Here is a 26,928-nt window from a genome sequence, read left to right as displayed (position 1 = left end):
CCTCAGGGTTAATGATGCTCACACAGACTCCACGCTCTTTCTCTTCGTAGCGTCACGTTTAAAGCTTCTTGTGATTCGGCGACTCCTTTGCTTTGGCTTCACACAATAAAGTCTGAAGTTATGTCCCGGTCACTTGACACAGGGAGGTGTCTCTTATTTTGATGTCGATTTAAGCCCCAAACAGCCCCATGTCCCGCCTCCTTCTCAAACTCCTCAACAGCAGCCGATACAAACTTTGATCTGGGTTTGAAAGATCGTTTTATTGGAGGCTCGAGGACAAACTGTGTCTCCATCATTCTGAACAAAAAGCCAGTGACGACATGACTCTGTTTTACTATGAAGCGACATCGATCAATAATAATAATAGGAGACAATGATTTGAACGTCACGCTCATTTTTTCACGGACGAGGCGGGAAAGTGTCTTGCCCGAGGACACAGTTTGCTTTGGTGACAGCTGTGGATCAAACTGACAACTTTCTACTTTCATTCAGAGCTGAAGAAACACAATAAATGCTTCAACACGATGTAAAATTTGCACCAAACACCAACGTTTATATCGACAAAACCAAATATCGTGATTTAGTGACTCGATGTAAGAAGCAGAAGCTCATAGATGGAGGAGTAAAAAAAACATGACCTGTTAAAATTTGTGAACGTTTTACGTCAAGATACAAATATTGCCGAAATATCCTCCACAGACCAGGGCACCTGCTTTAGATGAGATTAGATTTTGATTGTCTATCGAGGTAGAAGTTCATCTTTAACTCACCGACACATAAAAACACAAGACGAGGACAATACAAACATGCCCAGTAGAAAAACACATAGGAAAAAGAAACGTAGAAAAATAAAACCAAAAAAATATTACAGAACAGCCTTTTTAGGAGCTCTGCATCGCCCCCTAGAGTTCAGAAGCTCAAACTGAGGGTTGTTTGGATGCAGGAGACCAGTGAGCGCCACATCATCTGCGTATTTGAATCATTTTTCATCTTCTGTCTACATTTTTAGAAAAAAATGCTATTCACACACGCAGGAATAATAACTTCATATTCTCTGTCTACTTCCTGACTGATCCTATTACATTTTACAAGACGTTATTATTATTTTTACATTTTCGGTACAAAACGACGACTCCAGCGACGACGACGACGACGACTGCAGCAACGACCAAAGAGACCGACACAGCGACGATGACGGGCGTGAGCTTCTTCTCTGCAAAAATCAAAACATACGAATAACATTTAGTGACAAAGAGTGAAGTGACAAAACGTAGCTTCCTATAAATCTATTTAAGGCCAAACTTTGAAACAAATAACCATATCAATCAGATTAATCTTTAGATGTTTGGAAATGACAGCACTCTGTTATTGGCCCTGTTCAGACGTCATGTTCATGAGCTCTTTCAGTCTCTAAAATGACTTTGATTTTTGATTTTGGATTAATGAAGTTTGTCTATTGTTGTTGATCACAAAATAAGAAGCAGAAATTAAATGTTTGAGGTGTACACTGCAAAAAGTAATTAACTAGATCAGTATAAACATGTCAATTTGAGCATAATAATCCAATTTTTTGTTGTTTTGACTAGTTAAGAAGTTCTTGGGCATTTGTCCTAGATTATTTCACTGTTTCTGACTTGTTTCGATACATTTCGTCCTTATTTCAGGTCATTTTCTTTGCCAATGGGGTAAGAAAATTGTTCTTATCTCATTGGCAATTTTACTTTCTTATTTCAAGCGAGATTTACCCTAGAACTGGTCTGAAATGTCCTCAAACAAGCAAAGTAAACTTGGTCCGATCAGGAAAAGTGTCTAAATGAGTGAAAACCGCTCAAAACAAGAAACATTTCCTCAATTCAAGTCACTTAAGCCAATGCTTGATATTGACTTTTTGCAGTGTAGATTTTGTCAGTAAAAGTTACAGGACCCAAACACATTCTGTGTTCTGTAAGTCAGTCCCGTCTCACCGTTGGAGCGGATCAGTCCGGGGTCCAGTTTGGTGATGAGGTCGTCTTTGACTCCGGACAGCTGGAACACACAGCTGTACCTGCCCCAGTCTTCAGTCGGGACAGAGGACAGGTCCAGGGACACGCTGCTCTGGAAGGTCCCGTCGTGGTTGGGCAGGATCTCTCCCACGTCCTCCTCCAGCTCCTCTCCGTCTTTAGCCCAGAACAGCATGGCTCTGTCGGGGTAGAAGCCTGTGGCGAGGCAGGTGACCGGGGACGAGGAGGACTTCTGCAGGAACCACACCAGAGGGAGCTCTGCACACAACAAGCAGTTGCAGACCAGGTTTTTTTTAAGAAAGAAAAATTTGAACAACTGACTTTAAAACACAAAAATATGTTTTGTTAATAAAACTATTTTACATTTCCTTGTCAGCATTTTCTCCCCATATCGCACAATCTTCTTCAGCCACACAACACAGAAGTGGGTCAGTTGGTTTTTATGACGAACGCCTTCTCCAATCCGCTCCCATTTCTTTTTAAATGCAAAGGCCTCTGGTTTAGCAATGACCCATGTCTGTGTGTCCCAGTCCAATGAAATGAAATCTTCTCCATCAAACGCGTATTGAGAATATCCTTTGGCCTCGTCGCTCTCATTGTCCCATTCACAGCCAAGCCTCCACTGCAGACTATGGAGTCCTGACACAGAAACATCAGAATCAAAACATGTGTTTTTTCATACCAAATTTTGCAGACATGGCCTACATTAACTCATCAAGGACTCTGGCAAATATCTCCTACATCTCCAAGAAGCTGTGTGAAACTGCATAGAAGATTTGTGTCCTCAAGTGCTCCCTCCTTTTATAGAAGTGCTTTGCCCACACATTACACAATCAGCCATGTTTTCCAGACAGTCAGGTCATAAGACATATTATTTGAGTAAATTGGATGGGGGGAAAAAATCACATTTCATTGAGAAAGGACCACATGTGCAGCAAACACCGCACGTACAGTACATTTCTTATAAATGTGTGTGTGTGTGTGTGTGTGTGTGTGTGTGTGTGTGTGTGTCTATTCACTAACCTTCAGTCAGATTGAATGCCTCTCTTATAGCTTCAATGTTGCCTCTTTGCAGCTGCTCATTATCCATATCCATCTCAGTGTTCCTCTCCCAGAAGTGTGGGTCCTCTTGTGTCACTGTGTTCATCCACTCCTGTTTGGGCACTGATCTCCTGGTTTTACTGTCGTAGTAATAAACTGGAAGTCCATTCATCACTCCATTAATCACAAACTCTGGGAACTGTGGAACTTCAGTTGAAAATGTTTGGAAACTCATCAGAATTTGAGTCACTGTGAACAACAGATTTATTTACCTTTTAATGATGACAATTGAAGGCAGGGCATGTAAGATTTTGTATGACTTGTATCCTATACTGTTTGAGGTGAACATGTTATGTTTATGTTTTATGTTTCTTTTCACTGAAAATGGTTTTGCACATTTAATTTTCACTCTGCACCTTACTGTGTGTTTTAAGAGCTGCTGAGGGCTGTTTCCACCGCTATGCAATAGCGTATCTTTTACATCAATGCACATAATAACAACTGAAAACTCTGGAGGAGGTAGTTTCAAGTCTGCGGGAGGCTGTGCGCAGCCGCTTGGTCTCATGTAACTGGACAAAAATGCCCTTTGCCACATAGTACGATTCTTTTTACCAAATACTGTTTGGCCACAGTACTCGACACGGCACGGTTTTTCACATGTTGCATTTCCACTGCAAACAGACGCAGACGTTGTGGGCAGGGCTCCCACAGATGCACACACTGGAATACACATTACTGAAGGAAAAACAGAATGAAAGGATGAAAAGTTTTGGAAGCCGTGATGGACAAATACTGCCTTTTGGTGGGGTTTATGGAATTATCCAGAAGCCAAGGCAAATACTATCAGTAACAAGCAGCTAACAGATGAACTAAACTATGTACAGATGTTATACTAGCACCAGTTAAAGTTGAGCTAACAGCGGCTAAACCCTATCATCGGCAAAGTCTCCTGTTAGAACAGCGGTCATGGGCCTATGATGTGAAATATTAAATCCTGTATGACCTGCCTGTTTCAGTGAGAGCAGTCCTCTCTCCTCTGGCCAATCAGAGCCTCAGTCTCTTCACATCACATTAGTATCAGTTCAGCACTTTGACCATGGCCTGAGCAAGGTTCCATAATTGTACCTGGTCAGTCCTGATTGGTCTTAGCCTGGACAGTAGAGCCACTATTCCACATAGCACGACTCGACCGTGCACGCCACGATCTACGTGCAGTCGTGCACGTATCTACTCTACCCAGCACACGCTGGTGTTTCCACCACACGCACCCGCATTTGTTGTGTCTTCTAGTGAGGGCTGTTCACTCTCCTGTTTGCCTATCAGCAGCCAGCAGTCTGTTCACGTCACGTTGATTCAGCAAGCTTTGGCCACAGTCAGAGGCCGGTCCTAAAACTTATGCCTGGTCAGACCGGTTTGACCCTGGCCTCCGCGATGGAAAAGCTCGCCAAACCGGGTTGACCAGGCGTTGGGCTGAGTAGGGACTCCCAGTGGAAACGGGACTTAAGACTCTGTGATTTGTAATGACTTACTTTGACTTTAGAATGCACCAGAGTCGCCTCAACAGCCACAACTTCCAGAGGTTTTCAGACAATAATCCAGTCAGAATGCAGTACAACGTGCACACAGACCCATTGGCTACAGCCAGTTATTTAAACTTAACAAAGTAAAGGGACTCTCGTCCAGCGTCTGTCTCCAGTCAAGTCCAACTTCATTTAAAACTCTGACCCAATTTTTGAGGTTTTAGCTTTGATCTGAGGAATGGCATGCTCTCATATAGTGAAACTTGTTTCCTTATATTCAGCTAATGGAAAAAACAAGTTCAGTTGTAACCCAAAACATGTGTAACAGGTTATTTCTTCAGCTTTATTACATTTTCCAGAAAACAATGTCCCATTCTGTTTTTGATTTAGCTGTAAACAATTATTGTGAGTGAGTGATTATTGTAAGTTGTCCGTGAATAAAAGTTGTTTTCAACCATTTTTACAGTATTTGAATTGATTCGATATCATGATTTCACGACAGTAGAACTTGCTACACAGGTCTGTTACAGCCAAAGCTAGTTATACTGTGGCACTTATCACACACCTTTATCCTTTTGGCTCACAGTTCATGCGTACGTATCATTTTACACTACACATAATACATTGTATCTACCAAATTGAGTACACTGACATGGTGAGGGTTAGTGGGTGAAGTTAAGGTTAGGAGTTAGGGTCTTGTGTCTTACTTACATTATATACCTCTAAACCACTAATACACATCGTTCCATTGTATGTGTGACCTATACAAGCTGTTATATAGTACATAACATAACTCTATAGGTTCAATGTATCAGTGTAGTGTAAAGTGCTTCCAAATTTACTGAAACAAATCAAAGTCGACATGTACTCACTTGAAGTCACTCCATTTATGAGTAGAATCAGCACAATGACAATCTTCATGTTGAACAGAGCTGCAAAACTCTATATAGAAACAACAAAAGGAGGATTTGTATTGAAAATGCAGTAGCACTTTCTGTTTTAAAGTTCAGCCTTTTTCCTGCTGTAACCAATCAGAATTCAGGACATTGTCATGTGGGTGTGGCGATGAAAATATGTAAACAAACTTGTCAGAGCACTAAATAAAACATGGGGTTGTATAGAGTTTATGTACATGAAGTCATGCAGTTGGGCTCTGATTTAAGCCTGGGTCAGTCACACTTTTGTCAGGAAGCTGAACTCTCTCCCTTTCCTTCCATTAATCGTGGTACAAAGCTTTATTTATGCGCACACTTTTCAAAGGGTAAAAGTCAGTCCCATTGTCAGTTTGTATCATTTTATTTGAAAAGTTTATCCCTCAGCAATTGGGGATGAGGGAAAAAAAAAAAAAAAAACAAGTGTGTCGACCTTGTGCTTGATCAAACTGAGTCTCTTAGTTCTTTCCACGATCAACTTAAACTTTATCGTGAGCGCTCATATGGATTCACTTTGAGATTCTGGTGGATCCTTTTATCTGTAATGGGATGCAGTTTCAAAATAAAACACAATTTATTTGTTTATTCAACCTTTATTTACTCAGAAAAGTCCCAAAAGATTCACATCCCACAAAGCTGCTGTTATTGTTACTGTTGTTACTGTTTGTGTCACTGACATTTTGATCAATAAATAAGACACAACCTCACGGAAAAACAAAACAGTCAATAATCTGTTACAGCTTCTGCATTTGACATTTTCCAAACAAGATCAAGAAAAAAATGGTACGAACAATAAAATCTTCAATATTTTCAAACAAACTATTTACACAACAGCAGGGCCCTGGGCAGAGGCAAAGCAGGCGGCCAACAAAGGCGACTGTTGATGGAGAGGATGAAAAACTGCACTTAAAGGTCCACGTCTCCTGAATCTACAACATCGACAACTTTTGCTCATAACTTTGGAACGGAAAGGACCAAGGCCGTGGGAACCCAGGGTGCTGAGGGCGCTGCAGCACCCCCTGGTGGATAGTTTGTGAACTGCAGGCAATATTAACCCCTTAACTCCCACCTGAACCGAGCACATTTTCTCCAGCTTTACCCCAGTCCAAAAGCTTCTGGAAAAAAGGTGTGAAAATAGCAACAAAATTGAGACGAAAACAAGGATGAAAATGTGAAAAAAGTGAGAAAACATTGACGAAAAAGTGACAAAAAATGTACAAAAATTGACAAAAAATTGACAAAAAAATAAGAAAAATTTGACGAAAAATTGCGTGGAAAAAAGGACGAAAAACTGATAAGAATTTGACAAAAAAATGCGAATAATTTGACAAAAAGTGACAAAAAAGTCACGAAAATTTGACAAAAATGAGACGACTGCCCAACAACAAAAGTGATGAAAAAAATCTGATGATGTGAGGAAAAAGATCAATTTAGTTTTGTAGATCTTAGCTTTCAAATGAGGTGTTACACTGGCCTACAGGATTTGGGTAAAGCTGAACTGGAGAACTGGGAGTTAAGAGGTTAATAAATAGGATTTATGCACAGAAAAAGTATTTTGGGGGTAAATTTTGTCCCTCAGCACCCCCTAACTAAAATATCTTCCCACGGCTCTGGAAAGGACATAAGCTGAGGTTTTGGGTGAGTTCAAATGAGCCTCTCATGTGCAGTAATGTTAAGTTGAATATCTGTGAGTATTGGGCATAGGCAAACCAGGCCTAAGTTTGTCGTTGTCCAAGATTAGGGTCAAAGCCCAATCTTACATTGTCACCAAATTGTCTGTGGCCTGAACAACGGGAAATAAAACTATGACAATCGACCACAAAAGTAAAGGCCATTTTGTTACAAATCACTCAATAAAAAAGCTGGTTCATCTTCATAAAATGCCATTCATGAAGATTATTACACAGTAATCCATGTCAAGATCAATAAAACAAACGCCACAATTATCCCCCGATAGAATCTGCTCAGTAAAAGGAGTAAAACAGAAGAGCTGCTTCATCCAGAACAACAAATCTGTGAAAACAAAAGAAACAATTACTACATTTTGACTTTATATCTTCTTATTTCCTCTTTCACTACATCCACACGTCTCCTCTTTGCTCTTCCTCTATATGAGCTGACAGCACCTCTCTGTTACTACATCACTGTTTTCTGACCTTTTATAAGACGTTATTGTTGTGAAATCTCCTGTACAAGACGATTCCAACAGCAGCAGCAACGACCAAACCCAGAGCCGACAGAACAGCCACGATGATGATGGAGGAGTTCAGCTTTTTCTCTGTGAAACAAAACTATTATTATTATTAGCAGGGACGTGCACAGATAGAGCCCAGGTGGTGCTCAAGCACCTGCCCCTCTGCCCTGTGCCCTTTAAGTGCCCTTCTCAAGACCAGTTTTTTTTTTTTTTAAGTATTATTTATTTTATTGTTCTTAGATATTTGCCCTATTAAGCCAACATGTGCTGAAAATACAGTTTTAATGTTCAACAACTTCAAATCGCGCTTCCTTCCTCCTCTGCTTCTCGAGCCGTGGCGACGCTGACGCTCCTGATCAAGAAGGGCAGCTGTGCCGTCCCCGCGTTTCCCCCTGTTTAAGAAGATGGTACAGCCCATCTCTGTGAGACGCGGGAGTAAAGTAAACTGAGTGAATTCGGTAACTTTATGAACGAGCCAGCGCGACATGACTGGATCATTAAGGGGAAAGGAAACGAAAGGGCCGTCAGGGCGAGACTGTCAGGGCTGCGCGTGTCGAGACCGTCCGGATAAAGTCCGCGGTAAGAAGTCAGTAACTTTAGCGGTTCTGTTTGTCGCGCTATAAAATGTTCTGAAAATGAGCTGTATTATTCAGACTAAGTCAGGGCTGAGCTCAGACCAGGGCCAGAGCAGTGTGAGCTGAGCTGAGGAGACAGAGGAGAGAGGAGGAGAGAGAAGGTGAGGAGGTGCCTGCGTTCTGGACACTGTGCCTCTGTGGGAGGAGCACAGGAACATCAACAGTCCAGGATTATTGTTATTTAAGATATTTTTGACATGGACAAAAATATCCATGTCATGATATTGACAAACCAGATTTTTTAAGTGTAGGCTATAGCACCTTTGCATCATTTATTTGTGCTAGACTTAAAGCCACACCTTGTAGAATTTTACCCAATAAATAAAATTGAAATACAAGCATTTATTTTATGACCATTATTTTCATCATTGAAAAATACCTCAGAATTGTACAAACAAACATCTATGAGGCTAACCCCGCCTAAGATATGGCTGTAAACTTTACTGGGAGTGGGTGCGTCTCCAGCTCGTCTCCATGGAGATGAGACAAAAGGCAGTAGAATTTGAGATTTAAACAGGTTAGTTTCACACCCAAATCCATTATTGTATTACACACTGCAGTAACAGCATTTTCTGTGTTCGAGCTGGTCATGTTAAGTAGTGTGCCTTTAAGTGCAGAGCCTTGTGATAGTCCTACATTGTCCTTTAAAGTCTATGTAGTTTACTATTAGGTCCACAGAGTTGGACATTTTTGTTGCTGTGTTAATCAATGGTCTGTTAGTGTCACTAATTACAGAAAAATCCCGTTTTTGTCTTTTTTTTTTTTTGGGGGGGGGGGGGGGGGTTGTGCCCTTGTGTCTTGGTTGAGCACCTGCCCCTCAAAATGTCTGTGCACGCCACTGATTATTAGCCTGATCATTAACTCTGTTCCTTTCAAAAGCAGAAGAGTCTGGGATCCACAGTAATCCACTTCTCCCACATATTTGTATCAAACTAATCAGATTTACTTGTCGTGCGTCCCATCGCCTGCTCCTCCGACTTCACAATCTAACACAGACAGAGGTCAGTCCCGTCTCACCGTTGGTGCGGATCAGTCCAGGGTCCAGTTTGGTGATGAGGTCGTCTTTGACTCCGGACAGCTGGAACACACAGCTGTACCTGCCCCAGTCTTCAGTCGGGACAGAGGACAGGTCCAGGGACACGCTGCTCTGGAAGGTCCCGTCGTGGTTGGGCAGGATCTCGCCCACGTCCTCCTCCAGCTCCTCTCCGTCTTTAGCCCAGAACAGCATGGCTCTGTCGGGGTAGAAGCCTGTGGCGAGGCAGGTGACCGGGGACGAGGAGGACTTCTGCAGGAACCACACTAGAGGGAGCTCTGAGCACAGGACACATGGACAGGACGTTACTGAACACTTTAGGGTCAGATCTTTAAAAATACTGAAAAAGTCAATACAATATCAAATCAACCAATGTGACAGTGTTGTAGATAGATTTGTTTTTGTCAGATTGTAAAATTGATGATGATAATGAAGAAACAGTGAAGCCAAACTTGAAGCACAATTTTTGGTTCTATTTTTTTTTTTTTTTTTTTTCATTCAAATAGGTAAAAAAATAAATAAGCAACTTTAAACAACTTTACACAACTATCTTACCTTTCCTCTTCAGACTTTTCTCGCCAAGTCTCACAATCTTCTTCAGATATTCTCCACAGCGATGGATCGTTTCATGTTTCACTCGAGCAGCTACTCCAATCTTCTCCCACCTCAGTTTAGTGACAAATGCCTCTGATTTAGCAGCGACCCACGTCTGAGTCGCCCAGTCCAACGAAATGAAGTCTTCTCCATCAAAGGCGTATTGATGATATCCTCTGATCTCATCGGTCTCATCGTCCCATTCACAACCAGACATGAACTGGTTAATATGGAGTCCTGACACAGAAACATCAGAATTAGAACTGCACTTGTTTTGAAAGTTATTTAACAAATATAGATCTATGTGTTTTTGTTGATATGATGATAGTTTTTTGTCAATGTATATTTCCAGTAAGAACTTTAGATCAATCAAAGTAAATATCAGACAAACCTTCAGTTTTGTTGAATCTCAGTCTGACAATCTCAGTGTTTCCTTTATTCACCTGCTCATGACCAATATCCATCTGAGTGTTCTTCTCCCAGAACTCTGGATCCTCCTCTGTCAGTCTGTTCATCCACTCCTGTTTGGGCTCCGCTCTCCTGGTTTTACTGTCGTAGTGATAAACTGTGAGTCCATTCACCACTTCAACATTAACAAACTCTGGGAAGTTTGGGACTTGAGTTGAAGAAGTTCGGAAACCCATGTAAGTGTGAATCACTGTGAACAACAGGTTTATTTAGTTTTTCTTTATGACAATTATCTCTCAATACATTAAATTCAACAAAACAAATCATTAAACAAATGCCTGATTATGTTGTTTATAAATCATTCTAGTTAACAGTGAAAGTGCCTTATGCCATAAAGTAAATACATAAATGTTTTATGAGCAAATACAACATGTTACAAAACCTGAATAACGTGAAGTTAAATGAACTGACAACAATACAACATTTAATGTCACTTTCCTTTTTGTAAACATTAGCTCCACTTCCGCTTTAGCCTGTAACAAATGAAAAGTCCAAATGTTCTCACTTGATGTGGCTCCATTCATGAGTGTCCCCGAGAGAATGAGCACAAAGCAAATGTTCACGGTGAACATCGCTGCAAAAGTCTCCGTAAAGACCTGACAAAACTCTGGCCTCGAAATGTTTGGAGGCTGTTTCAGACGCGACGCACTTTATACAAAACAGACAGTTGCACTTTCAGTTTGAGAGTCCCGCCCCTTTTCATTTTTGAACCAATCAGATCGCGTCTCCAGGCAGAACAGACTCACGCGGGTTTGTATCAGTGGAGAAATAGTTTATCAAGCGTCTTTGAATATTATTATTATTATTATTATTATTATTATTATTATTATTATTATTATTATTATTATTATTATTATTATTGTTTTATTATTATTATTATTATTATTATTATTATTGTTTTATTATTATTATTATTATTATTATTAAATCTGCAATAATCTCTTTAATTATGTCATTGAATAATCTGTCTCCATAGATTTAAATGGTAAATTGTAACTTCAAAGTCAGTTTTTTTGTGTTTTGATATTTGGCTTCATTTCACTAATCTGATTTCAATCAACTTAAATGTCAGAAATGTAAAAACAAATATTGTGTCAGATTCATCTTCTGTCTCGACCCACTTTTGGAACCTCTGTCCTGGATGACTGAGAGTTTACATGTTACGACCTTAAATGTCAACAAAATGAAACCTCTCACCCGCACTTTAACAGAGCGCATCATCTGAAAGCTGAGTTTACAGCCTACAGGCCAGAGCAAGGGCTCATTTGAAAGCTAAGAACCACAAAAGTGAATTTTTGCTGCGTTGTTGTCACGTTTTCGATGCATTTTTGTTTTGTTTTTGTCGGTTTCTCCATCACCTTTTCCCCCCTTGCTTTTCGGCGCTTTTACGTCATGTTTTCACTGTGTTTTTGTCCTTTTTGTTGCCTTTTTGAACATTACACATTACAACACATGAGGACAGGCCTGTGACGCTAAAGGTTTTAAATAAAGCCGTCGCTCTTTCGTCCCAAACTCCATCAGTTCCTCGTCTGTGTCGCGTCTGTGATTTTCTCTTCTCCTTCAGCTTCTCCTGACCTTGTGCTTTAGTGACACTGATGAACGTGAGAAGCTCTAATTCCAGCTGACTGCTTTATAAAGAGCGTGTGGTGGGAGTGTGAGCGTCCTCTCTGTGTCACTGTGGCAGAGTGGTTAGCCTCAGGGTTAATGATGCTCACACAGACTCCACGCTCTTTCTCTTCGTAGCGTCACGTTTAAAGCTTCTTGTGATTCGGCGACTCCTTTGCTTTGGCTTCACACAATAAAGCCTGAAGTTATGTCCCGGTCACTTGATACAGGGAGGTGTCTCTTATTTTGATGTCGATTTAAGCCCCAAACAGCCCCATGTCCCGCCTCCTTCTCAAACAGCAGCCGATACAAACTTTGATCTGGGTTTGAAAGATCGTTTTATTGGAGACTCGAGGACAAACTGTGTCTCCATCATTCTGAACAAAAAGCCAATGACGACGTGACTCTGTTTTACTATGAAGCGACATCGATCGATAATAATAACAGGAGACAATGATTTGAACGTCACGCTCATTTATTCACGGACGAGGCGGGAAAGTGTCTTGCCCGAGGACACAGTTTGCTTTGGTGACAGCTGTGGATCAAACTGACAACATTCCACTTTCATTCTGAGCTGAAGAAACACAATAAATGCTTCAACACGATGTGAACTTTGCACCAAACACCAACGTTTACATCGACAAAACCAAATATCGTGATTTAGTGACTCGACGTAAGAAGTAGAAGCTCATAGATGGAGGAGGAAAAAAACATGACCTGTTAAAATTTGTGAACGTTTTACGTCAAGATACAAATATTGCCGAAATATCCTCCACAGACCAGGGCACCTGCTTTAGATGAGATTAGATTTTGATTGTCTATCGAGGTAGAAGTTCATCTTTGACTCACCGACACATAAAAACACAAGGCGAGGACAATACAAACATGCCCTTTAGAAAAACACATAGGAAAAAGAAACGTAGTAAAATAAAACCGAAAAAATATTACAGAACAGCCTTTTTAGGAGCTCTGCATCGCCCCCTAGAGTTCAGAAGCTCAAACTGAGGGTTGTTTGGAGGCAGGAGACCAGTGAGAGCCACATCATCTGCGTATTTTAATCATTTTTCATCTTCTGTCTTCATTTTTAGAAAAACGCTATTCGCACACGCAGGAATAATGGCTTCATATTCTCTGTCTACTTCCTGACTGATCCTATTACATTTTACAAGACGTTATTATTATTTTTACATTTTCGGTACAAAACGACGACTCCAGCGACGACGACGACGACAACTGCAGCAACGACCAAAGAGACCGACACAGCGACGATGACGGGCGTGAGCTTCTTCTCTGCAAAAATCAAAACATAAGAATAACATTTAGTGACAAAGAGTGAAGTGATAAAACGTAGCTTCCAATAAATCTATTTAAGGCCAAACTTTGAAACAAATAACTATATCAATCAGTTTAATCTTTAGATGTTTGGAAATGACAACACTCTGTTATTGGCCCTGTTCAGACGTCATGTTCATGAGCTCTTTCAGTCTCTAAAATGACTTAACATTTGATTTTGGATCAATGAAGTTTGTCTATTGTTGTTGATCACAAAATAAGAACAATTTAGATGTTTGAGGTGTACACTGCAAAAAGTAATTAACTAGACTAGTACAAAGATTTCAATTTGAGCATAATAATCCAATTTTTTGTTGTTTTGACTAGTTAAGAAGTTGTTAGGCATTTGTCCTAGATTATTTCACTTGTTCTGAGATGTTTCTGACTTGTTTCGATACATTTCTTCCTTATTTCAGGTCATTTTCTTTGCCAATGGCGTAAGAAAATTGGTCTTATCTCATTGGCAATTTTACTTTCTAGTTTCAAGCGAGATTTACCCTAGAACTGGTCTGAAATGTCCTCAAACAAGCAAAGCAAACTTGGTCCGATCAGGAAAAGTGTCTAAATGAGTGAAAACCGCTCAAAACAAGAAACATTTCCTCAATTCAAGTCATTTAAGCCAATGCTTGATATTGACTTTTTGCAGTGTAGATTTTGTCAGTAAAAGTTACAGGACCCAAACACATTCTGTGTTCTGTAAGTCAGTCCCGTCTCACCGTTGGAGCGGATCAGTCCGGGGTCCAGTTTGGTGATGAGGTCGTCTTTGACTCCGGACAGCTGGAACACACAGCTGTACCTGCCCCAGTCTTCAGTCGGGACAGAGGACAGGTCCAGGGACACGCTGCTCTGGAAGGTCCCGTCGTGGTTGGGCAGGATCTCTCCCACGTCCTCCTCCAGCTCCTCTCCGTCTTTAGCCCAGAACAGCATGGCTCTGTCGGGGTAGAAGCCTGTGGCGAGGCAGGTGACCGGGGACGAGGAGGACTTCTGCAGGAACCACACTAGAGGGAGCTCTGAGCACAGGACACATGGACAGGACGTTACAGAACACTTTGGGGTCAGATCTTTTGAAATAAATACTGAAAAAGTCAATACAATATCAAATCAACCAATGTGACAGTGTTGTAGATAGATTTGTTTTTGTGAGATTGTAAAATTGATCATGATAATGAAGAAACAGTGAAGTCACACTTGAAGCACAATTTTTGGTTCTATTTTATTTATTTCTTTTTTTCATTTAAATGGGTAAAAAATAAATAAGCAACTTTAAACAACTTTACACAACTGTCTTACCTTTCCTCTTCAGAGTTTTCTCTCCAAGTCTCACGTACTTCTTCAGATATTCTCCACAGCGATGGATCAGCTGATGTTTCACTCGAGCAGCTTCTCCAATCTTCTCCCACCTCAGTTTAGTGACAAATGCCTCTGATTTAGCAGCGACCCACGTCTGTGTCGCCCAGTCCAACGAAATGAAATCTTCTCCATCAAAGGCGTATTGATCATATCCTCTGATCTCATCGGTCTCATCGTCCCATTCACAACCAGCCATGTACTGCAGAATATGGAGTCCTGACACAGAAACATCAGAATTAGAACTGCACTTGTTTTGAAAGTTATTAAACAAATATAGATCTATGTGTTTTTGTTGATATGATGATAGTTTTTTGTTAATGTATATTTCCAGTAAGAACTTTAGATCAATCAAAGTAAATATGAGACAAACCTTCAGTTTTGTTGAATCTCAGTCTGACAATCTCAGTGTTGCCTTTATTCACCTGCTCAACACCAATATCCATCTGAGAGTTCTTCTCCCAGAACTCTGGATCCTCCTCTGTCAGTCTGTTCATCCACTCCTGTTTGGGCTCCGCTCTCCTGGTTTTACTGTCGTAGTGATAAACTGTGAGTCCATTCACCACTTCAACAATGACAAACTCTGGGAAGTTTGGGACTTGAGTTGAAGAAGTTTGGAAACCCATGTACGTGTGAATCACTGTGAACAACAGGTTTATTTAGTTTTTCTTTACGACAATTATCTCTCAATACTTTAAATTCAACAAAACAAATCATTAAACAAATGCCTGATTATGTTATTTATAAATCATTCTAGTTAACAGTGAAAGTGAATTATGCCATAAAGTAAATACATAAATGTTTTATGAGCAAATACAACATGTCACAAAATTTGAATAACGTGAAGTAAAATGAACTGACAACAATACAACATTTAATGTTACTTTCCTTTTTGTAAACATTAGCTCCACTTCCGCTTTAGCCTGTAACAAATGAAAAGTCCAAATGTTCTCACTTGATGTGGCTCCATTCATGAGTGTCCCCGAGAGAATGAGCACAAAGCAAATGTTCACGGTGAACATCGCTGCAAAAGTCTCCGTAAACACCTGACAAAACTCTGGCCTCGAAATGTTTGGAGGCTGTTTCAGACGCGACGCACTTTATACAAAACAGACAGTTGCACTTTCAGTTTGAGAGTCCCGCCCCTTTTCTTTTTTGAACCAATCAGATCGCGTCTCCAGGCAGAACAGACTCACGCAGGGTTGTATCAGTGGAGAAATAGTTTGTAAAGCGTCTTTGAATATTATTATTATTATTATTATTATTATTATTATTATTATTATTATTATTATTATTATTATTATTATTATTATTATTATTATTATCATTATTATTATTATTATTATTATTATTATCATTATTATTATTATTATTATTATTATTATTATTATTATTATTATTATTATTATTATTATTATCATTATTAAATCTGCAATAATCTCTTTAATTATGTCACTGAATAATCTGTCTCCATAGATTTAAATGGCAAATTGTAACTTCAAAGTCAGTTTTTTGTGATTTGATATTTGTCTTCATTTCACTAATCTGACTTCAATCAACTTAAATGTCAGAAATGTAAAAACAAACATTGTGTCAGATTCATCTTCTGTCCCGACCCACTTTGGGAACCTCAGTCCTGGATGACTGAGAGTTTACATGTTACGACCTTAAATGTCAAAAAAATGAAACCTCTCACCTGCACTTTAAAGCTGGGGTACCTAACTTTTTGTTGTTAAAAAGTAAATTATTTTTACCACCTCTGGGTGATTTATAAACACAACAAAAACAGATATTGTTAAATTGTATTCACCTAATTTTTTGTTGAGTGATAGAAGATAGAAAGACCACTCCAAATGAGTGGTATTTTTTAGGGGTGGTTTCCACTTTTCCACTTTTCCACTGCTCAAAGCTGTACATGGGCGAGAAACGTGCATATAAACAATTTGCTAGAACAATTTGGACATGCAGGAGGGATTGTGAGTGGTAGAAATGAGTTTAGGCCAAATGAAAAAATGTCAAAGTTTGTGTGGGAAAAATCAGGTACCCCAGCTTTAACAGAGCGCATCATCTGAAAGCTGAGTTTACAGCCTACAGGCCAGAGCAAGGACTCATTTGAAAGCTAAGAACCACAAAAGTGCATTTTTGCTGTGTTGTTGTTAGGTTTTCGATTTATTTTTGTTGTGTTTTTGTCGGTTTCTCCATCACCTTATCCCCCCTTGCTTTTCGGTGCTTTTACGTCATGTTTTCACTGTGTCTTTGTCCTTTTTGTTGCCTTTTGAACATTACACATTACAACACATGAGGACAGGCCTGTGACACTAAAGGTTTTAAATAAAGCCGTCGCTCTTTCGTCCCAAACTCCATCAGTTCCTCGTTTGTGTCGCGTCTGTGATTTTCTCTTCTCCTTCAGCTTCTCCTGACCTTGTGCTTTAGTGACACTGATGAACGTGAGAAGCTCTAATTCCAGCTGACTGCTTTATAAAGAGCGTGTGGTGGGAGTGTGAGCGTCCTCTCTGTGTCACTGTGGCAGAGTGGTTAGCCTCAGGGTTAATGATGCTCACACAGACTCCACGCTCTTTCTCTTCGTAGCGTCACGTTTAAAGCTTCTTGTGATTCGGCGACTCCTTTGCTTTGGCTTCACACAGTAAAGTCTGAAGTTATGTCCCGGTCACTTGACACAGGGAGGTGTCTCTTGTTTTGATGTCGATTTAAGCCCCAAACAGCCCCATGTCCCGCCTCCTTCTCAAACACCTCAACAGCAGCCGATACAAACTTTGATCTGGGTTTGAAAGATCGTTTTATCGGAGACTCGAGGACAAACTGTGTCTCCATCATTCTGAACAAAAAGCCGATGACGACGTGACTCTGTTTTACTATGAAGCGACATCGATCGATAATAATAACAGGAGACAATGATTTGAACGTCGCACTCATTTATTCACGGACGAGGCGGGAAAGTGTCTTGCCCGAGGACACAGTTTGCTTTGGTGACAGCTATGGATCAAACTGACAACTTTCCACTTTCATTCAGAGCTGAAGAAGCACAATAAATGCTTCAACACGATGTAAACTTTGCACCAAACACCAACGTTTACATCGACAAAACCAAATATCATGATTTAGTGACTCGACGTAAGAAGTAGAAGCTCATAGATGGAGGAGGAAAAAAAACATTACATATATGAACTGTTAAATATTTGTAAGTTTTACGTCAAGATACAAATATTGCAGAAATATCCTCCACAGACCAGGGCACCTGCTTTAGATGAGATTAGATTTTGATTGTCTATCGAGGTAGAAGTTCATCTTTGACTCACCGACACATAAAAACACAAGGCGAGGACAATACAAACATGCCCAGTAGAAAAACACATAGGAAAAAGAAACGTAGAAAAATAAAACCGAAAAAATATTACAGAACAGCCTTTTTAGGAACTCTGTATCGGCCCCTAGAGTTCAGAAGCTCAAACTGAGGGTTGTTTGGAGGCAGGAGACCAGTGAGCGCCAGATCATCTGCGTATTTTAATCATTTTTCATCTTCTGTCCACATTTTTAGAAAAAACGCTATTCACACACGCAGGAATAATGGCTTCATATTCTCTGTCTACTTCCTGACTGATCCTATTACATTTTACAAGACGTTATTATTATTTTTACATTTTCGGTACAAAACGACTCCAGCGACGACGACGACGACAACTACAGCAACGACCAAAGAGACCGACACAGCGACGATGACGGGCGTGAGCTTCTTCTCTGCAAAAATCAAAACATAAGAATAACATTTAGTGACAAAGAGTGAAGTGACAAAACGTAGCTTCCTATAAATCTATTTAAGGCCAAACTTTGAAACAAATAACTATATCTATCAGTTTAATCTTTAGATGTTTGGAAATGACAACACTCTGTTATTGGCCCTGTTCAGACGTCATGTTCATGAGCTCTTTCAGTCTCTAAAATGACTTAACATTCGATTTTGGATCAATGAAGTTTGTCTATTGTTGTTGATCACAAAATAAGAACAATTTAGATGTTTGAGGTGTACACTGCAAAAAGTAATTAACTAGACTAGTATAAACATCTCAATTTGAGCATAATAATCAAATTTTTTGTTGTTTTGACTAGTTAAGAAGTTGTTAGGCATTTGTCCTAGATTATTTCACTTGTTCTGAGATGTTTCTGACTTGTTTCGATACATTTCGTCCTTATTTCAGGTCATTTTCTTTGCCAATGGGGTAAGAAAATTGGTCTTGTCTCATTGGCAATTTTACTTTCTTATTTCAAGCGAGATTTACCCTAGAACTGAAATGTCCTCAAAGAAGCAAAGTAAACTTGGTCCGATCAGGAAAAGTGTCTAAATGAGTGAAAACCGCTCAAAACAAGAAACATTTCCTCAATTCAAGTCATTTAAGCCAATGCTTGATATTGACTTTTTGCAGTGTAGATTTTGTCAGTAAAAGTTACAGGACCCAAACACATTCTGTGTTCTGTAAGTCAGTCCCGTCTCACCGTTGGAGCGGATCAGTCTGAGGTCCAGTTTGGTGATGAGGTCGTCTTTGACTCCGGACAGCTGGAACACACAGCTGTACCTGCCCCAGTCTTCAGTCAAGACAGAGGACAGGTCCAGGGACACGCTGCTCTGGAAGGTCCCGTCGTGGTTGGGCAGGATCTCTCCCACGTCCTCCTCCAGCTCCTCTCCGTCTTTAGCCCAGAACAGCATGGCTCTGTCGGGGTAGAAGCCTGTGGCGAGGCAGGTGACCGGGGACGAGGAGGACTTCTGCAGGAACCACACTAGAGGGAGCTCTGAGCACAGAACACATGAACAGGATGTTACTGAACACTTTGGGGTCAGATCTTTGGGAAAGTTTTCAATAATTGCTATTATTATTATTATTATTATTATTATTATTATTATTATTATTATTATTATTATTATTATTATTATTATTATTATTATTATTATTATTATTATTATTATTATTATTATTATTACAACATAAGAAAATAAGTTTTTCTTTGATAAACTCTTTTACCTTTCCTTCTCAGAGTTTTCTCTCCATATCGCACAATCTTCTTCAACCACACAATACAGATGTGAGTCAGTTGGTTTTTGAAGCGAACACCTTCTCCAATCCTCTCCCATTTCTCTTTAAAGACAATGGCCTCTGGTTTAGCAGGGGCAAATGTCGCTGTGTCCCAGTCCATCGAAATGAAATCTTCTCCGTCAAACGCGTACAGTGAGAATCCACTGCTCTCGTCGGTCTCATCGTCCCATTCACAACCAACCGACCACTGCATAATACGGAGTCCTGACACAGAAACGTCAGAATCAGAACTTTTGTTTTAATTTCACTTAAACATTCTAGTTCACTTCTATATTTTTGTAAACAAGTCCATGTGCTGTTTTCTGACCACCCTCGACTGTGATTAAATATAAATAATATTATATATAAATACATTTTTCCCCCTAATTTTTCTGTTGTGGCCTTGTGAGGTCCATCCATCCATTTCCTTCTGCTTTATCCGGGGCCGGGTCGTGGAGGCTGCAGTCTGAGCAGAGATGCCCAGACTTCTCGATCCGTGTCCTGGGCCTTCCACAAAGCCTCCTCCCAATAGGACAAGCCTGGAACACCTCCCGAGGAAGGCGACAAGGAGGCATCCGGAACAGATGCCCTAGCCACCTCAGCCGGCTCCTTTCGATGTGAAGGAGCAGCGACTCTACTCCGAGCTCCTCCCGGGAAACTGATCCCCTCATCCGATCTCACAGAGTTCGCCCAGCCACCCTGCGAAGGAAACTCATTGCGGCCGCTTGTATTCACGATCTTTCGGTCATTACCCAGATCTCATGACCATAGTTGAGGGTAAATCCAGCCCCCTGACTCAGCTCCCTCTTCACCACAACAGTCCGATACAGAGACCACACTGATCCATCTATCGATCTCACACTCCATCCGTCCCTCACTCTTGAACAAGATACCGAGATACTTGAACTCCTCCACTTGTGAGGTTCCCCAGAATATTGCTGAGTTGGAATGACGTGTGCCGGTACATACTGTACATACTGCTGACTCGGTGGACTCTTTTACAAAGCAATTTCAAGATTACAGAAGGAAAGATTTTTTATCACTACTTTTATATAATAATAAGCCCTTTTACGATACAGGGTGACCAAGTGCTTTCCATGAAAATCTACATCAGAGAACAATAAAATAGAGTCAATCCAATACAAAAATGCTAAAAGGTCAAACCTCATGAGGGTGCGCATTTCAGGGGACAGCTAATTCCAGAGACTGGGGCCTGTGACTAAGAAGACCAGATCACCCCAGTGCTTGGAGCTGGCTCTGGGGACTTCCAGCAAGAGCTAGCGTGTGGACCTTAAGTCCTTGGTTTGGTTCCAAACACGCAAAAGTTCAGACAGGTAAGCCTATGGGGGGCAAAGCCATTGATTTTGAAAAACAAACCAAAATTGATTAAAAGAAGAAACAGAAAGTCAGCGAAGGGAAAAAAGCAACAGGGTGATGTGTTGGTGAATGGGGGCGGCGGCGTCCTGTTCCAACTGCAGACAGTAGAGTGACGACTTGGACTCTGACTCTAAGGTTTGCAATAGAGTCGGTTTGGGTTTGAAAAGATAAGATAAGATAAGATAAGATAAACCTTTATTGATCTCACAAAGGAGAAATTCACTTGTTACAGTCGGCGTTCAAGAAGAAGAGTTAATAAAGTGCAGCTGATACAGAGATTATTGCACATGTTACTTTACAGTCTTATTGTACAGTCTGACAGCAGTGGGGATGAAGGCTTTGCGGTAGCGCTCCGTCCTGCACTGAGGGTGTCTCAGTCTGCCACTGAGAGAGCTGCTCAGCTCTTCTACAGTCCCGTGCAGTGGGTGGGAGGTGTTGTCCATGATGGAGGTGAGCTTTGGCTAACACCCTCCTGTCCCTCACCTCCTCCACAGAGTCCAGGGGGCAGCCCAGGACGGAGCTGGCCCTCCTGACCAGCTTGTTCAGTCTGTTCTTGTCCCGCTCTGTGCTGCTCGGGGCCCAGCACACGGCAGCGTAGTGGAGAGCAGAGACAACCACAGAGTCATAAAAAGTCATGAGCAGAGGCCTGCTCACTCCGAACGACCTCAGTCTCCTCAGAAGGTGGAGGCGACGTTGGCCCTTCTTGTACAGGGAGTTGGCACCACGTTTGTTTGGGAACACAGGAAGATACATTTGCAGATCATTTTTGCAGGTTGTATATGTAGAGTGAAAACAACAGAGAACCCAGGATGGAGCCTTGGTGCATGCCACAGAACAAAGAAACAACAGAGGAGGACAGGCGGCCGACATTACAGAAAAACTATATGTGTCAGGTACAATTCAAGCCACTTCGGTGCTGTACCTCATGTACCAAAGCACTGACTAAGACGAGACAAAAGTCAAAATCATCAAATGTCGCTGTTAAGTCCAGCAAGATTAAGACAACAAATCAGTAGAAAAGGGAGAAAAAGACTAACCTTCTGTCAGGTTGAATACCTCTCTTATAGCTTCATTGTGTCCTTTAAGTTGTTCTTCATCACCCAGATCCAGCTGAGAGCACCTCTCCCAGAAGTGTGGGTCGTCTTCAGTCGCTCTGTTCATCCACTCTTGTTTGGGCACTGCTCTCTTGATTTCACTGTCGTAATAATATACCACAAGCTCATCCACCTCAAGGACAAGGATAAACTCTGGAAAGTTTGGGATTTGGGGTGAAGCAGATGTTCGTAAACTCGCCAGAGTGTGAGTCACTGTGAACAACAGGTTTATGACAATTAAAGGTAAAGTATGTAAGATTATTACATAACCAACTTGCATTCTCAGATAGCGAACATGTTTCAGTGAATGATTTGTTTTACTGATTCTGGTTTTGCAAATTGAATATTTTCTTACAATCGGAACTTTACTGAATGGAGTGCCAGATCCTTTAGTGAAAACCAGTTTTGAAAGTTCGGACTCTCTTCAAATTCCACAATCCCAGCCTTAGTTAGCTCAGTATGAGCTTTCAAATTAGCAATAGTATGTCCATGTACTGTCAAACTTGAGCATGTGTTCTCATATGCAACTAAAGGCAACCCAAGGTCAGTTGTAACACAAAACATGCACATATGTTTATGCTTCCTCCAGCTGTAGTACCTTATTTAAACCACTAGGAACACATCCTACAGACTTTACCTTTAACAATATAGGCTATTTACACAACAATCAACTCATGCCCTATTCTGTTTATGGTTGAGCTTAAACAAGTATCATGCCACAGGGTCATTTTGTCAGTTAGTGAAAAGATTTGAGCTTTTTTCATCAGAAATTATTTCATACCTGGTTGAACTTGCTAGGGCTGTGACAAACCAAGATAATTATAATAAGGCTCACATCACACACCTTAATCTGACTGTGAATGTAGCATATAAGATTACTCAGAATACTTTCATTTCTAAGTGTGTGTGTGTTTTTTTTACATTGATGTAGCAAAACAAAAAAGCTGCTTGAAAAGCTGCTCACTTCATGTTCACTGAAAACATGACAGTGATGACATTTGCCATATTTTTAACATTAGGCTTACATTTTACTGTAACAAATTAAAGTCGACATGTACTCACCTGATGTAACTCCATTTATCCCCATGAGAATGACCACAATGCAAATCTTCATGATGAATTTAGCTGCAAAACTCTTTGCAGAGACGAAGAAGAGTGTTTGGAGGCTTTGTATTAAAAATACTTTCTGTTTTAAAGTTCAGGCTTTCCCCCAATTGAACCAATCAGAATTCAGGACATTGTCATGTGGGTGTGGTGATGAAAAATATGTACAAAAACTTGTCAGAGCACTAAATAAAAATGGGGTTGTAAAGAGTTTGTTAAGTCATGCAGTTGGGCTCTGATTTAAGCCTGGGTCACACTTTTGTCAGGAAGCTGAACTCTCTCCCTTTCCTTCCATTAATCGTGGTACAAAGCTTTATTTATGTGCACGCTTTTCAAAGGGTAAAGGTCAGTCCCATTGTCAGTTTGCATCATTTTATTTAAAAGGTGTCGTGTTTGTCGACCTTGTGCTTTTGTGACACTGATGAACATGAATAACTGGTCATTCCTAATGATCAGTTTAAAAATAGCATGTGGGTGGAGTGAGCAGGTCCTCTCTGTGTCACTGTTGTTACTGAAGCAGAGACTACAGGCTCCTTTAAAAAAAGAATAAATAAAGACATAATAAGCTCTGGCAGGATTAGATCCATGTCATGTCCTGTGTAACAGTCAATGAACCTGTTCCTGTCAAAGTGAAAACCAAAACAGTTTATTTTGAGACTCACAGAGGGAGAACATGCAAACTCCACAATACACTGAAATAAACTTCATAGAGTCTCAAACTAAAAGTATTTCAGATGATCATATTGAATCGGCTGCAGAGCTTTTCTAGTGCTGAACCTCTGTTTGGAAACGCCAGGGCAGCTTTTTGGTTTATTGTATCTATAACTATGGACATTTTGGATGTTTTCTGTACAGTAGAATTTGCAAATGCATCTGCAGCCTTTTGGAAATAAATGTACAGTGGAAAGGTCCAAGCGTCGTCTGGTCATTGTTGGGAAATGGAAGTGTTGACGTTACTGCAGTCGAGTCCAGGAACAATCATTAAACAATGGTTCAACTGATCAAACTGAGTCTCTTAGTTCTTTCCACGATCAACTTAAACTTTATAGAGATTCTGGTGGATCCTTTTATCTGTAATGGGATGCAGTTTCAAAATAAAACACAATTCATTTGTTTATTCAACCTTTATTTACTCAGAAAAGTCCCAAAAGATTCACATCCCACAAAGCTGCTGTTATTGTTACTGTTGTTACTGTTTGTGTCACTGACATTTTGATCAATAAATAAGACACAACCTCACGGAAAAACAAAACAGTCAATAATCTGTTACAGCTTCTGCATTTGACATTTTCCAAACAAGATCAAGAAAAAAATGGTACAAACAATAAAATTAATTCAACTTTTTCAAACCAAACTATTTACACAACAGCAGGGCCCTGGGCATAGGCAAAGCAGGCGGCCAACAAGGGCGACTGTTGATGGAGAGGATGAAAAACTGCACTTAAAGCTCCACGTCTCCTGAATCTACAACATCGACAACTTTAGCTCATAACTTTGGAACGGAAAGGACCAAGGCCGTGGGAACCCAGGGTGCTGAGGGCGCTGCAGCACCCCCTGGTGGATAGTTTGTGAACTGCAGGCAATATTAACCCCTTAACTTCCACCTGAACCGAGCACATTTTCTCCAGCTTTACCCCAGTCCAAAAGCTTCTGGAAAAAAGGTGTGAAAATAGCAACAAAATTGAGACGAAAACAAGGATGGAAATGTGAAAAAAGTGAGAAAACATTGACGAAAAAGTGACAAAAAATGTACAAAAAATGACAAAAATGGACAAAAAATTGACAAAAAAGTAAGAAAAATTTGACGAAAAATTGCGGAAAAAAGGACAAAAAAGTGATAAGAATTTGACAAAAAAATGCGGATAATTTGACGAAAAAGGGACAAAAAAGTCACGAAAATTTGACAAAAATGAGACGACTGCCCAACAACAAAAGTGATGAACCACCAGTGTCTGCGTACATTGGTGTATGAATGGGTGAGTGGATCCTTGCTGTAAAGCGCTGTGAGTGCCTAATGTAGGTGGAAAAGCGCTATATAAGTTGAGACCATTTACCATTTAACATGAAAAAAATCTGATGATGTGAGGAAAAAGATCAATTTAGTTTTGTAGATCTTAGCTTTCAAATGAGGTGTTACACTGGCCTACAGGATTTGGGTAAAGCTGAACTGGAGAACTGGGAGTTAAGAGGTTAATAAATAGGATTTATGCACTGAAAAAGTATTTTGGGGGTAAATTTTGTCCCTCAGCACCCCCTAACTAAAATATCTTCCCACGGCTCTGGAAAGGACAGAAGCTGAGGTTTTGGGTGAGTTCAAATGAGCCTCTCATGTGCAGTCATGTTAAGTTCTGTGAGTATTGGGCATAGGCAAACCAGGCCTATGTTTGTCTTTGTCCAAGATTAGGGTCAAAGCCCAATCTTGCATTGTCACCACATTGTCTGTGGCCTGAACAACGGGAAATAAAAATATGACAATCGACCACAAAAGTAAAGGCCATTTTGTTACAAATCACTCAATAAAAAAGCTGGTTCATCTTCATAAAATGCCATTCATGAAGATTATTACAGAGTAATCCATGTCAGGATCAATAAAACAAACGCCACAATTATCCCCCGATAGAATCTGCTCAGTAAAAGGAGTAAAACAGAAGAGCTGCTTCATCCAGAACAACAAATCTGTGAAAACAAAAGAAACAATTACTACATTTTGACTTTATATTTTCTTATTTCCTCTTTCACTACATCCATACGTCTCCTCTTTGCTCTTCCTCTACATGAGCTGACAGCACCTCTCTGTTACTACATCACTGTTTTCTGACCTTTTATAAGACGTTATTGTTGTGGAATCTTCTGTACAAGACGATTCCAACAGCAGCAGCAACGACCAAACCCAGAGCCGACAGAACAGCCACGATGATGATGGAGGAGTTCAGCTTTTTCTCTGTGAAACAAAACTATTATTATTATTAGCCTGATCATCAACTCTGTTCCTTTCAAAAGCAGAAGAGTCTGGGATCCACAGTAATCCACTTCTCCCACATATTTGTATCAAACTAATCAGATTTATTTGTCGTGCGTCCCATCACCTGCTCCTCCGACTTCAGAATCTAACACAGACAGAGGTCAGTCCCGTCTCACCGTTGGAGCGGATCAGTCCGGGGTCCAGTTTGGTGATGAGGTCGTCTTTGACTCCGGACAGCTGGAACACACAGCTGTACCTGCCCCAGTCTTCAGTCGGGACAGAGGACAGGTCCAGGGACACGCTGCTCTGGAAGGTCCCGTCGTGGTTGGGCAGGATCTCTCCCACGTCCTCCAGCAGCTCCTCTCCGTCTTTAGCCCAGAACAGCATGGCTCTGTCGGGGTAGAAGCCTGTGGCGAGGCAGGTGACCGGGGACGAGGAGGACTTCTGCAGGAACCACACTAGAGGGAGCTCTGCACACAACAAGCAGTTGCAGACCAGGTTTTTTTAAGAAAGAAAAACTTGAACAACTGACTTTAAAACACAAAAATATGTTTTGTTAATAAAAACTATTTTACCTTTCCTTGTCAGCATTTTCTCCCCATATCG

General features: G+C 40.6%; 3 protein-coding genes across 3 annotated transcripts in view; all 3 read right to left on the bottom strand.

The window, feature by feature from the left end:
- Window positions 1–1,019: 1,019 nt before the first annotated feature.
- Window positions 1,020–10,182, bottom strand: LOC306966559 (class I histocompatibility antigen, F10 alpha chain-like). Its single transcript, XM_079561358.1, has 3 exons — window positions 9,911–10,182; window positions 9,340–9,633; window positions 1,020–1,213 (listed from the first exon to the last, which is right to left on the bottom strand). The coding sequence occupies exons 1-3, from the start codon at window positions 10,164–10,166 to the stop codon at window positions 1,086–1,088; spliced, it is 678 nt and encodes a 225-aa protein (XP_079417484.1). The 5' UTR covers window positions 10,167–10,182; the 3' UTR covers window positions 1,020–1,085.
- A 2,882-nt stretch (window positions 10,183–13,064) lies between these two features.
- Window positions 13,065–15,756, bottom strand: LOC306969032 (class I histocompatibility antigen, F10 alpha chain-like). Its single transcript, XM_079564642.1, has 5 exons — window positions 15,657–15,756; window positions 15,075–15,341; window positions 14,645–14,920; window positions 14,071–14,364; window positions 13,065–13,312 (listed from the first exon to the last, which is right to left on the bottom strand). Exons 1-5 carry the CDS (start codon window positions 15,721–15,723, stop codon window positions 13,185–13,187), a joined length of 1,032 nt encoding a protein of 343 aa, XP_079420768.1. The 5' UTR covers window positions 15,724–15,756; the 3' UTR covers window positions 13,065–13,184.
- A 2,543-nt stretch (window positions 15,757–18,299) lies between these two features.
- The window catches only part of LOC306972082 (class I histocompatibility antigen, F10 alpha chain-like), a 47,033-nt gene continuing 38,404 nt past the window's right edge, over window positions 18,300–26,928 (bottom strand). The window contains exon 5 of the mRNA XM_079568542.1: window positions 18,300–18,457. Coding sequence (XP_079424668.1) covers window positions 18,333–18,457 — 125 coding nt within the window. The 3' untranslated portion in view covers window positions 18,300–18,332. The remainder of the gene's footprint in view (window positions 18,458–26,928) is intronic.

Source organism: Gobius niger (assembly GCF_951799975.1).
Source record: "Gobius niger genome assembly, chromosome: 1".
Taxonomy (NCBI): Eukaryota; Metazoa; Chordata; class Actinopteri; order Gobiiformes; family Gobiidae; genus Gobius; species Gobius niger.
The sequence above is the reverse complement of the archived record's forward strand: the minus strand, read 5'-3'. Positions and strand labels throughout refer to the sequence as shown.

Coding starts and splice junctions, on each gene's coding strand:
- LOC306969032 (XM_079564642.1), bottom strand. CDS start 15,723: ATGTTCACCGTGAACATTTGCTTTGTGCTCATTCTCTCGGGGACACTC. Junction 15,342..15,656: donor CATGAATGGAGCCACATCAA/GTGAGAACATTT, acceptor TGTTGTTCACAG/TGATTCACACGTACATGGGT. Junction 13,313..14,070: donor CGGACTGATCCGCTCCAACG/GTGAGACGGGAC, acceptor TGATTTTTGCAG/AGAAGAAGCTCACGCCCGTC.
- LOC306966559 (XM_079561358.1), bottom strand. CDS start 10,166: ATGTCTGGTTGTGAATGGGACGATGAGACCGATGAGATCAGAGGATAT. Junction 9,634..9,910: donor GAAAAGTCTGAAGAGGAAAG/GTAAGATAGTTG, acceptor TCCTGTGCTCAG/AGCTCCCTCTAGTGTGGTTC. Junction 1,214..9,339: donor TGGACTGATCCGCACCAACG/GTGAGACGGGAC, acceptor TGATTTTTGCAG/AGAAGAAGCTCACGCCCGTC.